The sequence below is a fragment of the Lagopus leucura genome, unplaced genomic scaffold (assembly GCF_019238085.1).
Source record: "Lagopus leucura isolate 7727_CA_CO unplaced genomic scaffold, USGS_WTPT01 Super-Scaffold_100028, whole genome shotgun sequence".
Taxonomy (NCBI): domain Eukaryota; kingdom Metazoa; phylum Chordata; class Aves; order Galliformes; family Phasianidae; genus Lagopus; species Lagopus leucura.
In genome coordinates this window covers 7,618,427-7,634,398 of record NW_024962279.1, presented here as the reverse complement: position 1 = coordinate 7,634,398, position 15,972 = coordinate 7,618,427, and the positions used below count along the sequence as shown (strand labels likewise).

Below are 15,972 nucleotides of genomic sequence, written 5' to 3'. Positions count from 1 at the left end.
TGCTCAGCACTACTGCTTAGCAATGTGACAAATGCCACATTTTAGTTGAAGCATAAGAGAGGGCAGAGACATGCAATGGGACTTTGAAAACCTCAGCTGCCAACAAGACTGCAAACAGAAAGGAGGAAATATGAATTGCTGATGAGTTCAGGTGGTGTCATTATCAGGTGTTTATTACGAACAGATGGGGTCGGTTCCGTGGCAGTCGGGCTGCGAGCGCTGCAGGTAACGGCACGGTGATTTCCACCGTAAGGAGCAACAGAGCCGAAGCGGTTGACAGAGACGTGCGAAAGGAAGGAGGCAGCGCCAGGCGTTACCGGCACGCGGACCGATGCATTCAAAGGTGAACCGCGCTGCGTGCCAAGAGCGCTGCGCAGCGACGCGACCGGCAGCAAACAGCGGCAGCGCAGGCGAACGCGGGCAGCTCCGCTACGGGACCGCGCCGCTACCGCGGGCCGCGCGCGTGCGCAGAGCCGCGCGTCTCGGCAACGCCGCGCGGGACTACAGCTCCCGGCAGCCACCGCGACCGGAAGTGGCGCGCGGCGGCGCGCGGGATTCGGACCGGGAGCGGCTCGGGCCCCGGCGCGGGATCATGGCGCTGGCAATGCCCGAGCCACCATGGCCGGCCAGCCTGTCACCGCTGAAGGTGCGTGGGGCGGGGCGGGGCGGGGCGGGGGAGGGAGTTGGGGGGCGGCGGCCCGCGGGTCCCGGCCTCAGGTGGAGGCTGCTGCGGAGCCGCTGCAGGGATGGAGGCCAGGCCCGGGTCGTTTCGTGCCGCGCCGCGCTATCGTGCCGTGCCATGCCATACCCATACCCGTACCATACCGTGCTACCGTACCGCACCACCATACCGCATCATACCGTGCCGTGCTGTCCGCCGGGCACAGCGGTGCCTCAGCCGCTCACCCAGCCCGCTCTCGTTTCAGGCCGTGGACGATCTGCTGCGCTGTGGGATTTGCTTCGATTACTTCAGCATCGCAGTGATCATCCCGCAGTGCTCCCATAACTGTAAGTGCGGCCCGTTCTGCCCTCTGCGGTCGCTGCCGCCCCGTCCCGCTGCTCCGTGCCCTGCATGGCGCGTCTCCCGGTCGTTACAAGGAGTGCAGGCCAAAACGCGGCGGCCCCGAGGGCTGACCGAACCTTCAACTCCTTCGTGTGGGTGACAAAGTTATTAAAAAATGTCTGCGTGAGATTTTTCTCTCCCACAGAGTTTCACAGGGCAGTCGTGGTTTGGCCATTTGTTACTTACCACCATGATGCACAGAGGTCTCTGGTTCTGAGCTTGCTTACGAAACATGTAGCCCTTCCCTGTGTGGTTTGGGCAGCAGGGATGTTTTCCTGTGTGGGGCTGTGGAAGAGCAGTTTGGGGTGAGAGCTGTGAAGTGGACACTGACTTCTCTGACAATATGAAAACCTCTTGCTGGGGTCAGTGCACTCAGAAATCACCTGGTCCTGAAATCCTTCGCTTAAATGTCCTTCATTCAGCCATGAGGGTGGAACAAAACCCGATCTGTAGTGCTGAGCCCATGAAGTGTTTGAGGTACAGCTGTCTGTGGGGCTGCTGCCTGCTGGGTGCGGTAGCAAAGTGCTTCCCGGGGAGTCAGAGAAGAGGGAAGCCTTCAAATAAAGGCTTACAATTGTTTTGTTCAGAAACAGTAGCACTTACCTGAAGGGGTCATTGTAGCTCGGTGGTGAAATCTGCTTTAGCTTGGCAAAGCTGTAGGCATTGAGAAGGCCGTGCCTGCAGTGGGCGCACTTTGCAGCAGGCGTGTCGGAGCTGCCCGTGGATTGGCTCTGATGCCTGTGGCTTCCGAAGGGGCTGCCTGCCTTGTTTGGCAGGTTCTCCTCTGATCCTCCCCTGCTCTTTGCAGCAAGCCTCTCTTTTCCTCTGTAAATCAGGATGTCCTGAAATGTTTCCTACTAGGTTGTCTCTGTGTCATTTCTTCAGTCCAGTGGACCAAAAAATCCTCTCCTGTTAATGATTGTTTATAAATAGATGAAGAGGAGATGCATCTACCTTTGCATTTGCTGGCAGAACTTTTTTCTGTTGGTTTGTTTTTCTTAATGCTCCATTGTGGGGCTTGCAGCCATCTGTAATGTTTGCGCCCACCGCCCCTTAACGCCCCTCCCCTGTTGCAGTGGGTGGTGCTGGGCAGCTCTCCTGGCAAGAGCCAATCGATGGCTGCAGTGCTTTGGTTGTGTCTTCAGAGACAGAACAGAAGAGCCGTTCCTGTTTCCTTCACATAATAAAAGCATCTGCTGAAACTCTCCAGTCACATTCTGTAAGAGAAGTCTGCTGGGGAGTAGCGGTGCCTTTCGTCCCTTGAAGTGGTTATAAAAGCTCACGGATGAGCACTGGCAGCGGGGTAATACCAGGGATTTATTGCAAGAAAATGAAGCTTGTGGTGTATTTCACCATAGAGGCTGCCGAAGGATCGATCCCCTGGCAGCGATGTGACTTGCTTTTACCAGGAAACGTTTAAGCTGCCTCTCACTTAGCATTCCTGTGCTGCTTCTCACCATTCTTAGCTGTTCTTCTCAGTAAACATGTTGGCTTTGTTTGCCACGGATTCTGGGGAAAGAAGTGTTTAATTCTATGGAAAAATGGCATAGTTTCAGTACTAGTGTGTTGTGGCGTAGCTTATATATGTAGATAGGAAAACGTGTATATGTATATCAGAATGTACTAACAAGTGTGTGTTGAACTGCGTGTGGAAGGAGACCTGTTAAGAGTTGTATCTTTTCTTTTTCCAGATTGCTCCCTATGCATACGCAAGTTTTTGTCCTACAAAACTCAGTGTCCAACGTGCTGTGTGGTAAGTGGTTGTCTTTGTTGTTTTTAGCCATCTCAGCACGCTGCTGTCTGGGCTGCAATTCTGGGTGTGTTCTACCACCTTCCCTTTCATAGGCAGCAATTTGGACAAAGTGTGGTGCTCTGATCTCTGTAGTAGGTGAATTTCTCTGGTAGTTTTCAATCAGCAAAAGCAGATGGAGCACGAAAGCTCAGTTTTGGCTCTGAGCTGCGTACAAAATCTGTCATGAAGCATTCAGTGTTGCCTCCTGATTTGTTTAAAATAAGTCAAAATGTGAGTGCTAAGTTAAAGCATTTCAGTGTTCTGTGGTTGAGAGGCCTCACTTCCCATTCTTTCACAGCTTTAGAAGCACCCACAGACCACACAGTGGTCAGTGCATGGGCTGTGCTGTGTGGCCTTCTGGGGATGGAAGAGCTGCGTGGCAGGGAGAGAAGATGTGTCCTGCCAGAGTGAGCCCACGTGTGGGAAGCACTCTGCAGCTTTGCCTGCCCTGCAGCTGGGTGACCATTGCCATCTGACTCGAGGCCCTTTCTGCTCAAAGCACACAGCATGCAGTTTACCCGTGGCCCTAGGCTAGCTTTCTGTCTTAAGCCAGTGTGTTGTATTGAATCCTTACAAATGTTAGGCTGCCCAAAAACAATCAGCGGTGCTTTGTGAGCATTGGCAAGGTAGAAGGCATTTTCTTCTGTGTTTGTAAAGCATCCACCAGATGAGACTTTTCAAGACTGAAAAGCAGAGCTAGCTGTAACTTTGTCAGTTTTCAAACATTCAAACAAGCACAGACTATTTGATGCATGTTTCTGGGAGTACATCTCACTGGTGCCTCCTTAAAAAGCATCACGAGTGGTATGAACAAGACCAGTAGAAGTTGAGTTATGGCGTAAGAAGGGCAAAGAGAAACAGCCAGAGAGATAAAAACCAGAAATTGCTTTGAAAGAATGAATTGAACGTGTGAAGCCGTCTCATGATTCCTGTTTCTTTTTCCATCTTCACCCCAGAGATTAACATCTTCATCTCTTTTCATTCCCTGTTGCTTAAAGTTCTTGTCACATTGATTGGCTCCTTGTTTTGGTTTCCAAAATGATTGTAGTGTGGCTACAGTAGAGCACCGTTGGCGTTGGGGTGCACTGGGTTTGCTCCTTCTGCCTTTCTGCTGCAGTTTCTATGTTGCTGATCACCTGGCAGACTCACAGTCCTCAGGCTCTTATTTTAGATGTTTTTAAGGAAAAAATGCTTATGCTCTATGCATTCTTATTCACGTTACAGTCTGGGGGGCTGGTGGCTCAAGCACAGGTCCACAGAAGTTACAGGACATTGGACACCTTCAGGATACCTGCTGTTTTCATGGTATTTGACTGTTTTGCTTTCTTCCTCTCTTTTCCTCTCCCCTAACAGGCTGTCTCAGAGTCTGACCTGAAAAACAACCGGGCTTTAGATGAGCTGGTAAAGAGCTTCAGTTCTGCACGGTATGCTGCAGTCTTATGAATACTGTCTCTAGTTTGGCAGTCCAAAGGGAGGTTTGGCTTGGGGTGTTGTAATGGAATATTGTGCTTTCACCTTTTCTGTTTGATTTGGTTCACTTTTGATCTCATCCCCTTAAAAGAAGAACAAAATCAATGTGACATGGTAGGTGCATCCTGCAGATGTGTGAGCTCTGCTTGCTTTTGCCTGGAGGCAGCTCTGTGACTGCTCTGTTTTCTGCAGGGATTCCTACAGCTATGGAAGATGCATGACATGGCACTTTTTACTGAAATAAATCTGGAGATTTAAATCACTGGGATTCTTGGCTTCGTAAGCAACAGGAAGCATAGTCCTTATGGCTTTGTTTCTTAAGGGAGTTTCTGTGTGACAAGGAACTAATCTTTTGTATGACTGCTATTAGATTTAATTGATTTTATTCCAAGAATTGAGATTCTGCAGTTCCAATATTTTAGCTGGAACTCTGACTTCAGTGTTTTTTGCTGATAAGTGGATTACTGTATTTTGGTAACATCTAATTTCATAGGGAACAGGTAGTGCTGACTTGGATCCATTATGATAATGAATCTTAACCGTTAATTTTTCGGACTGCTTTAATGGATCAGAATAAATCTTAGCAGAGCTAAGATCAATAACCTTTCCTTCTGTGACTCGGAGGTCGATCAATTTCTAAACGTGAAGTTGAATCAATAAGCCTGAAGGGGTGGTGGTGTCCTGCTCCTCACCTGGGCAAGCTGTGGGAGCAGAGCTGCTCTGGGTCTCGCTGAGAAATGCCTGATGGTGAACGGCTGACAGAGGTGCCTGCTGAAGTGAAATGGAACAGGAGTGCAGACAGCAAGCAAACTTTGCACTGCTTCAGATGCTGGGCACCCCGCGTTGTTCTCTCGTAGCCTGGCACTGCATTTGCTCGGCAGGCAGCTGTGAGTTAGGGGCTGCTTGGTGCAGAATGCTGTGTGCTGCTATCCGTAGCATTTTCTGCCTAGATGTGCTGTACAGGACGTGTCTTCTGGCTCCCTTCCCCTGCTTCTGTTTCCCTTTGGCCCGCCCTAAAACAAATCCAAACTCCAGGGTCTGATTTTTGAAACGTGTGAAGTTCTTAAAGTGCGTCGTGCCTTGACTTTGAGCCTCGGGTAATTCAGCATTTGTGAAAATTAGGCATTAAGGCTTTTCAGTATTTCAAAAAATGCAAATACGTTTTGAAGTCAGGCCTGTAGGGAAAGGAAATGTTAATGCTTGAGTAGTTAGCGAAGTCAAAGCTGTGCTCCAAGGTCAGCGTGTGCGTGGGAATGGAAATGGTTCTCAATAGAGCCGAGTGCTGATCCCGCCGATCCGCGCTCAGCCTTCGGCCGTGTGTTTGCAGAGCTGCAGCTGCCGTGGTGATGGGCTGCGCTCAGCACTGCTGCCTTTGCGCTGTGCTCATGAAGGAGCCGAGCAGTGCGGGAGGGAAGGGAGCGCAGCGCTCTCACCTGTACCCTGCAGTTCCTGCTGGGGACCAAGAGCAGCCTGCGCTCTGCTCTCTTGGCTTGTCGTGCAGTGCTTCGTGCGCAGGGTTTCTCAGCCCTTGGCATGGCAGTGCTACGTGTGCTGCCTTTCCTTTATGAACGGAGTTTTTATCAGGTGCAGTGTGCCAGGGTGAATGTCTGTTCACAGCTAAACTGAAATAACTGCAACTGCTTGCCCAGCCCAAATATCTGTTGAAAAGGATGGGGGACAGAGGGGCTTTTGGGTTATACAGCAAGCGTAAGGACACACCGACATCTTGTGCGTTCGTGTTTCACCGTTGAGAAGGTATCCAGTGCAGTTAAACAGGTTTGTCAGCTATGACACATGTATTGCTTTTGTGCCAGTGTAGTGAAACTTTATCGGCTACAGCCTCTCCAAGCTGACAGTCGGCTGTGTTAGATTCCTAAGAGCACAGAGTACGTAACCTAAGTGGAAGTAACTGGAAAAAACCATGCAAAGTGAGAAGCTATCTGAAAGACACACTGTGCTAACATTTATCGCCTGAGTCGATCTGTAGGTGAGCTGCATATCTGTGGTGACAATTCTGGCTGTCTTTGTGCAAGTGTTAGCTATTGCATTCAGAGAGAGGTGCTCATACACCAGGGCTCTGTCCTGTGGCTCTCACACCACTGTCCCCCAGCTCAGGAGCCTGTCCCTTGGCACAGCACGTCACTGGGTGCTGAGCTTTCCTGAGGGGCAGCACTGCGTGGAGCAGAGCCCTCTTCAGAGGATCCAGGTGCTGTGAGCAGTGGTGGTGGTGTGGTGTGTCCTGAGAGAGAAATGTGAAACAGTGAATCAGGGGAAAGCCTTGCAAAAAGAGGCTGATATGAATCTTGAATTCTACGGGTGCTGTCAGGCATTGTGAGTACATGGTGATACGTGCCAGCTAAGCAGTATATGCTAGGAGAAAATCAACAGCAGTATCTGATAGGTGCAGGTACAGACTGTGTTACTCTGACAGGAGGAGGAGCTATCAAAGCAGTAGAAAATGCACTGAAAAGATGAGCTGTTTGCCCATCTACCTTAATGGTTGGCTGCTGTGTGGAAACCTGGGAAGTCAGAAGAAACCCCCATTCTTGCATTTCTATTGTTGTGTCAGCTCCTCTGCGGCTGCAGTTTTAACCTGTAGGCTGAAGAATGTTGTGCATTTATCTGCAGCACGTGAGATGCTTAATAATGCCTGTTATTGCTGCTGATGGCCCTGGGCAGCAGTGCTGTGTCAGATGACGCTTTAGGATGAAACGTAGCCCTTGTCAATAGCAAATGTGAAGCAGAGCTGGGACAGGGTTGTGTAAAGGGACTCTGTTCATGTTCCCATTTAGCTGGCTCCTGAGTTTCCTGTGAAGTTGATCCTATGACAACAGTGGCTACTCCACTCTATATTTGCATCAGCTGGGGAATTAACCTCCTGAAAAACTTCCAGTCCATATCTAGGCATGTGCAGACAGAAGAACATAGTTTTGCTGCCACGCTTAATTGTGCTTGTTTGTACTGTAAAAAGTCACAGTGCCTTGGGATGCATGAGAATTGCTACTGACAAATGTGCTCATTGCATAGGGTAATCCAGGAAGCTTGAACTCCAGGCTGGGCTTTGAGTCTAGCTCGAATATAACTGCACAGAATGCTAAGTGTGCTGAGCTCCGTGCTCTATTTATTCACTAGAAACTGATCTTAAAGCAGTGTGACTGTGGGCTCACCCACTGACTCAGGTACCTTCTCAAAGCATTCAAAGATATGTATTAATTAGTTCTTCCCAGATGTGTGGTGAATCTTTACCTTAAGACTGGTGAGTTTTCCAATTAGTTACCTAACACTGAAACGTCTTCAGCTGTGCAATCATAAAGCACACCTACATTTCATTCTTATTATGGGCAAGAAGCAGTTTAATGGCAGTGCTTGTTCCAAAGCCGCGTCACTGAGTGTCTCTTGCTTTTTTTTACAGAAAATGAATAGTAATCCAAATTATGTCAACTCTTATTTATTCTTTCTGAGTTAAAAACTTTGCAAATTGAAAATCTAGAGCTGTGTGTCTCGGGCAATCCTTTCTGTTCTGTGAATGCTGCAGGAGTGCCATGTTGCTGCTGTGCTGGTTTGAGCTCCTTTCTCTTCAGCTCGGTGTGCTGGCTAAGTGCAGGGATAGCTTCAAACAGCTGATGTCTGGCCAGCACCTCGTGCTGTGTTTATGTCAGAACAGGGAGGTCGTATACCAGAAAGTTGTATGGTTTGGGGCCTTGAGGGGAGGCATAGAAATGAAACTCCACTCCCCCAGCTGCTCTCTTTTCACAGGCTTTGTCACCTCAGGGGGAGAGAATCGTCAAAATCCAAGCTGTCAGGTCACGGTGCTTAAATGAAAAGCATGAACTTACTGAGCAGCAGCCGTAGTAAAAATGCACAGAAGGTACCTTGTACTTGAGGAGGTCAGTGTGCTGTGGATGTGGAAGGCTTTGTGGTGTTACTGGCTTGCCGTGCTCTTTTGGGCTCATACACGTGTTGAGGGGTAGCAGGCACGCTGTGCGGCTCTGTGGCAGTGCAGCAGCTTGTCTCTGGGAGGAGATGGCATCGTGCTGATGGCCCTGCCCTGAACACAGCCCTGTCCTGCTGCTCTGTAGTGCAGGCTGCATGGCAAGGTGGGGGCCCTGAGGTGCCCGAGTGCAGTGCTGCTGTTGGCAGTGGCTCCTGGACTCCTCAGTGTCCTCAGAAGCTGCCCCTTCTTCCTGCTCCTCCCGCCTTGTTACCCTGCTGTACAGAGGAGCAGGGGGAGGCTCTGCCCACCTCGTGGGGACAGAACAGCTTGGGGCAGGGAGGGCAGGTGTGCAGGCATTGCTGCATGGGGAGCTCAGCAAGAGGGTTGTGTGCAGGCTGTGTGGGAGGGCGGCAGGACATGAGAGGGGACCAGGTGAGGGGCTGCACAGGTTCTTCTGCTGGCTCCTGTGTGTGGGTGATGTGAACTGCTCTGTGCCCCAGGGTGTGCGCCTTGTTAAAGCAGCCCCTAAGCGTGGTACCTGTGGTGGTCTTCTCACTCCAGCTACAGAAACAGTGGAGTGTTTGTTCCTGTTGTCTCATTGTCCCTGAGGTGTGTAGGTGGGGTTACCTAACGCTCTGTCTCACGAGCCGACGGGTGTTTGGTTACTGCTTTGGTGGGTGCCTGTTGGGCTGTGCTCTGGAGATCCCCAGCAGGAGGGGACAAAGAACACAGAAACTTTCTGGTACGCCTTTGTCTCAGCTGATCCAGTGCTTGGAGCGCTGTCCTGAAAGCAGTTATCTACAACTCTCAAGTAAGAGGGAAAACTTGTTCTTTGCATTCCATGTGATATGTTGATGCTTATTTTATAACATTTGCAAAATGAAATGTAACTTGTTTTGTTTATAAACTGGGAAACTGATTTTTGCAATCTGTAGAGCGTGGTAACACTGAACTGGGATGCTCCTGGTTTGTGTGGGCGAGATGATTCCCAAGTGCTTCGTGTTAGCAACTGCTCAGAGAGGAAGGAATGGAGGAAAAACTCCAGCTGTTTTCTGTTTTCAGAGAAAGAGCTAACAGAACTGTTAGATGCAGCTAACAGTTGTCTTCTGGATGCTTCCAGGCAACAGCTGGTCCAGTTGGTCTTGGATACACCACTGATTTCATCTCCATTGGCTTGTAGTAGGCGTGCAATTGGCAAAAGCCACGCCAAGACTTCCACGTCTTCGCCAGTTGTAAAAGAAGAGGTGCCAGTGATTGACAGTTTGTTGAAAAAGGAGAATGTTTGTACCCTGACAAAGACAGATGGTCTGGCAGGAACAGATTGGAAAGTTTGCAAAACCGAGGAACATCGTAACATCAGCAGCAGTTCTCCAGGGGCTGCTAGCAAAGACAACAAAGCAGAACCACGAGGGAGTCCTGAAGGCACCAACAGTGGTGAGAAGCCTTCTACATCTGTGGTAAAAATAGTCAATAAAGGTGAGATACTTAATTTTTGCTTTTGTTCTGATCACTTCCCCAAGTCTGTGGTTGCATCTGGCTGAGCGCGTCAGTCTGTGGCATCCATCTCCTGCACTGTTCTGATCTGCAATTGGAGCGTTGGTGTGCTCAGATGCTTCCTGTCTAGCTGGGTTGTGCTTCATTCACATTACTGCTGCAAGCATATTCTTGATGAGGAAGTTTGGGCTGATACAAAGTAATTAAACCGAGTTCGACTCTTACAGATTCCTTTGTATTGAATAACAACTCTTAAAAACAATGGTTGCACAACAAATTTACTCATTTTCTCTTCTTCCCTTTCACGAGCAGACAGACACTGATGTTTGTTGTTCTTGCTTATCCTCAGTAACCAGAAGCAAAGTATTTCATCATGTTAGTCATTCGAGGGTGCACCCACAACCAAACTGATCATGGTTTCAGTTTTGTTGATGTTCCTGTCTATAGGCTCTCTACAAGTATCCTGCTTTATATTCTGTAATCTTGCAGTGTTAAGATCAATGAACTGAAGCATGAAAATGTTCATTTATACTAATCAACTACAACAAAACTGGCAGTGTCTTCATAAATAAATATCATGGCAGGCAGCTTTTCCATTTAGAAGCCGTAGAGAATCCTAGGATGGTCCTGAGTTGGAGGGGGCCGGTGTGCAGCTGGCTGGAGCAAAGCACTCAGACCTAATAGTTTGTATTTTTTTTATTCTTTTAGCAATTTATTTGACTGGGACGTGGAAGTTCATATTTATTCATTAGCCAGGTAAATACTGCTTAAAACGTAACACAGCTAGAAAAGTAGCTGCAGGAAAATAATGTCAACTTAGCCAGCTGGTATGTTTTCTAGTTCTGTGCATCAGACTTGCTCGTATTAGTAATTTACAACTAATATAAAATTTTACCTCGTTTATTCTTAAGGAATTGAATTTTTCACTTGCTGACCATTTTATGGCCTTAGTAAGTCCTCGAGGATGTGTTGCACAGAAATTGCTTCCACAAGTGCAAAGTAGTTGGTCAAAGAACAGAAAGGAGAAACTCAAAGAGGCAGTGCTAAAGTTCTCCTTGTGAGGATGACTGATTGCTGTGTTAACAGCTGAAATGCTGTACTCAATAAAGTAACAGGCTGCTGATAACTGTCGTGTTAACGTAACTGTCCTAATTAGTTGTAAGTCAGGAATTGCAAAGCAGTATTGCCAGTGAACTCTGAATTCCTACAGCATTTCATGGTATTCTTGCTATTGTGTTTTGCTTTGTTTTCTGAATCCAACTTGACTTTTCTCGTGATAATACAGAGGATAATGGGAAAAGGATCCATGTCATACTGTTCATTTGAGGTTAGCTTTTTTTTGACAGCGTCCAGGATGTAATTGCCAAAGGCAGACATTGTTTTTGAGTGTCTTTGCAAGTGGCCTGCAGAGGTATTTCTTGCTAATCTGATGCAGGAAGAGTTGTGACATCAGTGGGACTCTGTTGCAGGGGTTTGTGAGTCTCCAAGCAGAAACCATGTTAGTTTAGAGGTGCTTCTGAAAAAATGACATGTGGTTGGGTCATAGGATTCCTGTTAGGTTTGCCAACTCATGTGCTGGCATGATGGCGAGACGCATGGATGGGGACACAGTGTTAACATGCACAGATTCCTGCTGTACTGCCTTATTGAAATAAAGGAAAGTGAAATGTTGCAACAATGAAAGGCATTATCACAAAGATATGCTGATGTTTATATTAGTACTGAAGTTTCTTTGTACTGTGTGTATTATTCTACGATTTTACTACAGTTTTCGTGCCCTCCAGCTGCAGGGAGGAAGGTGAGATGCGTTCTGATGGTACATAAAATGGGGAGTATGAGTGCTCTGAAGATAAGTGCTAAAAGGGAAGGTTCCACGTAGATCTGCCTTCTTATTAAAGAACATAAAACCAAACTTGCAATTCTGGATTTTCATTTCACTCGACAGTTTTTCAGCTTGATTTTGGCTGAGGCGTATGCAGCAGTAACAGCACTCTCCCTTTCTTTCAGTGGACTGCCCTGTTTGTGGAGTTGCTATTCCAGAGTCATACATCAACAAACACCTGGATAGCTGCCTGAGCAGAGAGGAGAAGAAGGACTGCCTCAGGAGGTAGGAGAGGGCTGAGCCTCCTGTGAGCACGTGGAGTCCTCTGCACTGCGGAGCCCACAGCAGTTGCTGGGCTGCAGAGCAGGGCGTCGTGCTTTCCTTGCTTACTGTCAGTCTGAAGCTGCTGCATTTGTATTGTCGCAGTGATCTGCCTCTTTCTAAGCAGCGTTGTGGATCACCAGAATTGGTGGTGGGTTTTGTTTGTTCTGTTTGTTTTAGTTTTAGGTAAGAAAACACTGAGTGCTGTTTTAAGGAATTTGACATAGGTTGTAAAACTTTGGACGTCGTTGTCATCGGATTCCCATCCATTAGCATTATGATTTTATTTTGTAACACTTCTTCCCATTTTTCATCTGGTGAATGACTTGTTTCCTCCGAGTCAGATGGGCCAAAAGAGAATTGCTTCACTACTTGTCAAGTCAAAAATAACAATTGTGCCTTCCTCTGCTCGCTGTAGTTATCTTCAAATTACTCAGGTTAAGGTCTTTTCTTTTAAGATGTTAAATTTCATAAGGTTCGTGCATGTCTTCCTATTTAAGCATCCACCCTAGAGTTTGTTATAGCTGCCACATTCACATCAGAAGTGTAACCTTTAGTCTTTGTTACTAACATAAACATAGGCTGCTGTGGTTCACTGATCAGACTTGACAGCTGTGAGGAACTTTTACTGTGTGTGGTTTGATTCAGGTCCTATGAACCTTAAATTAGGAAGTAACTTTGTTAGAGCTCAGAATTTGCTCAGTCATGCTGAGATTGCAATCCAGAAGCTAGAGAGTTTTGAAGATGAACAAGTGGTAAACTAATACAGGAATCTGATGTTACATTTTAATTTTCATTTGGGATGTTTTTACTGTTTCCACTGTTCCTAATGAATGAGAATAAAAGCCAGATCTCTGTTTGGTATCAAGCCCGCATCCCTAATAGAATTTTAAATTTTGCTTGTTTTGTCTAGACTGCTTGGGGTTTAGGAAAGTATAATGCAAGATAGTGTTCCTAGGGGATGCCCTGAAAGAATACAAGTCAGCATTTGGATTCCTGGTAGGAGTATTAATTAAAAAAAGGGTTGTTTTCTTTCTCCTTTGCAGTTCTGCTCACAAAAGGAAGCCTATGCCTAAAGTTGTTTACAACTTGCTCTCTGATCGTGACTTGAAGAGGAAGCTGAAGGAGCAAGGACTGTCTTCCCATGGGAGCCGTCAGCAGCTCGTTAAAAGGCACCAAGAATTTGTGCACATGTATAATGCTCAGTGTGATTCTCTAAATCCCAAATCGGGTAAGTTAGAAATACTAGGAAAGTTTGTATCATCACAGGCTCTTTGTATGTGTTTGTGTTGCCTGGCTTTGCATGCAGTGGGGCCATTTCTTACATCTTGAATGGCTCTTGCTATATTCCATTTATACAAGAAGAGAATATGCTTCTCTTTAAAGATGGCACTTGTCATCTGTCAGCTGTGCAAGTGTTAGCAGTAATGGCGCAAATACACAGACGTGTGTGAGAGACTTGGGATTTCTGGCTGTATTGCTCTGTATCTGACTGGAAGCTGATGGCAGGCAGCCCTTTGGAAGCAGTCTCTGGCAGGACCAGCTGTGATGCAGCTCTCTGGAGCAGTGCAGGCGCGGGGGTCCCGCAGCACTCACACTGGTTGCTGGCAGTGCTCAGCCTGCTGCTTGCAGCACAGCCCTGGCGTGTGGCTGGGGAATGGTGTTCCTCACCCCATAGCTGATCCCTTTTCTCTTCGTGTTTACAGCGAGGTCCTGATGCATGTTCACTGCTTCTTCCAGAAGCTGTCGATGCATCTGTGTGCGTTCAGTGCTCCCAGTAGCTGGGATGGGTGGGCTTGGCCTCGTTGGTGTGGGCAAGGGGTGTATGTACGGGTTGGGGTGGCACCCCCAATGTTCACATTCACTATGTGCTGCTCATCCACAGCAGGGATGTCTAGGGTTAGCAGCACTGCGCTGCCAGGCTGGAGCCTTGTGCCTGCTCTGAGGTGCTGGGGCAGGAGCTCTGCCATGCACAGGGCCCTCTGTTGGCTGTGTTGGCATGCTGGGGGCTGCTGCTCTCTTGTAGCAGTTCTTCACTCAGTGCTTGCAATGAAGCATCACATAACCCCTATGCATGCAGTTCATCTGAGCTAGCTAATGAAGAGTTCCACAGGGCACTGCAGGGTGCTTCAACTGGGATCACTTAAATAATGCAAAGCTTTTATGGAGTTCTGGCTCAGTGACTATTTATGAAGGGTGAACTATTAAACCAGCTCACACAGGCATGCATTTTCAGTGGTAGCAGTGAACCAAAGGTCGCTATAAAATACAAATTGTTGAGCTTCTGTGGAAGCAGAGGTGCCAAATTCCTGGATTTTGCCTAAACCAGTTTTAAGCAGGTTTTATTCCTTCACAGCTCAATAAGCTTCTTGTTCTCAGGCTGCTTCACTAGTGCAAGTATTTGTTTTAGTAATCTGCATAGCTACCTCAGAGCTCTGTGACAATGATTAAGGGTAGAAACATGTCTGTAAAAGTAAATGTCAAAACAAACCCTGCATACAGTGCTGTGCCTGTTTGTGTGCTGCTGAGGTGTCTGACTTAATGGTTGGAGGCTGTAATCCGTCCCTGGACTATGGGTTTTGGACAGAAGCCTGCAGACAGCTCCGCACTGCCTCGGAGGAGCTGCTAGGAGGGAAAAGTAAGATAAGCAGTGTGTTTCGTTATTTCAACTTCCACTTAAAGTTATACTATAGAATGAGAACTTTATAAACAGCATGCCTTTATGTCTCGGAGACAGCATAGCGTGGTAGAGATTCAGACATGGTTCAAAAAGACTGCCTATTTCTATTAATTTAACCCAAAGGAAATGAAACAAGGGCTGTGGCCATGGCAGAGCAATGCTGGCTGCCAGTGGATGTGTGCTGGGCACTGTTTGAAGCTGAGCACCGAGCGTGCGTGCGGCTCGAGGCGGAGCGGGCACTGCTGGGAGCTGCTGGCTTTGTCTCTCTGATTTGTTAGCAGCCGTTTTGTTCAGTGCTGCTGCATCCCTAACAAGTCCTGTCTAACGATCCGTTTCTTGTGTTTTCAAACAGTTGCAGAGATTGTTAAAGAGCTGGAAAAGAATGAGAAGATTCGGGTTCAGCTTGAACTGAATAAAAGTGGTGAAAACGTAAGCTGACTGTCCTTGTTCCTAAATTGAGGGACAGGAGAAACTGCAGTGTGGGCACTCAGTGTGTCTGCCTGTCACTTTGTTATGGCAACTGCCAGAACTCTGGGCTGCATGTTGGACTTGGCGTGTACCATCTTGTGACTTGCTTGATTTTCTCTTATCAGTCATTTGTCATGGGCAGTTCTTAGTATAGCTGATATCTCTATGTCCAAACTGTTTAAGTAAGAGAACTTTTTTTCTGATTGCAGTAAAAATTCTGAAGTAATGTTCCCCTTGGATGTATTGGAAGACTTTGACCCTCCGTGGTAGTGTGGGGAATATTTGGCTTTCTAGAATTCTCTAGGATTTATCTAGCACATTCCTTGCTTCCCTATTAGCAGTAGTGCCTGTTCTTTTCCCATGACATATGATACTTTTGTGACTTTTGGTGCACGTTTATTGTCCAGGATTAGGGAGAACTTCATGGCCCACACATGCCGGGTGTTACCCAGGGTATTTTGGTTTAGTCCTTTGTCTTTGTGAAAGCAAAGCAAGACAGCGTGTACTTTAAATAAGTGTTACGTCTGTGGATGGGACACTAGGAGCTGGTGTGAGAACATTGAATATGTGAGCCTTCCCCCAGTTAGTTTTTAGTTGTAAACTATGCAGCTTTATCAACTTTTTCTCTTAGTAAATAAACTTTTGTGTGATTTCTGTAGAGCCTGACCTTTACAAAGGACCAGACAGAGGAGGAAATAGATGAGATTCACACCAGTTATCGTGAGTAAAATCCAGGTTTCGCTCCATTTTCCTCATGAGCTATCTTAAAAAAAAAAAACAACAACCACTAAACCACCACCAACAAAACCCCTTTGTCTGTCCTCGGAGCCATCTAAGCAGCTTAGTCATTTTTAGGCTCAGTTTAGAAGCAAAGGTTCTTCTTAGAGTTCTATTGCAAGACTTCACCTGCACTCCTGGAAGTGGTGGC

At 47.3% G+C, this 15,972-nt stretch overlaps 1 protein-coding gene across 1 annotated transcript in view; it reads left to right on the top strand.

Moving 5' to 3' along the window:
• Positions 1-565: 565 nt before the first annotated feature.
• Positions 566-15,972, top strand: part of RAD18 (RAD18 E3 ubiquitin protein ligase) — a 35,588-nt gene continuing 20,181 nt past the window's right edge. The window contains exons 1-9 of the mRNA XM_042880893.1: positions 566-646; positions 927-1,008; positions 2,755-2,816; positions 4,209-4,279; positions 9,380-9,735; positions 11,761-11,860; positions 12,943-13,127; positions 14,929-15,005; positions 15,704-15,764. Coding sequence (XP_042736827.1) covers positions 593-646; positions 927-1,008; positions 2,755-2,816; positions 4,209-4,279; positions 9,380-9,735; positions 11,761-11,860; positions 12,943-13,127; positions 14,929-15,005; positions 15,704-15,764 — 1,048 coding nt within the window. The 5' untranslated portion in view covers positions 566-592. The remainder of the gene's footprint in view (positions 647-926; positions 1,009-2,754; positions 2,817-4,208; positions 4,280-9,379; positions 9,736-11,760; positions 11,861-12,942; positions 13,128-14,928; positions 15,006-15,703; positions 15,765-15,972) is intronic.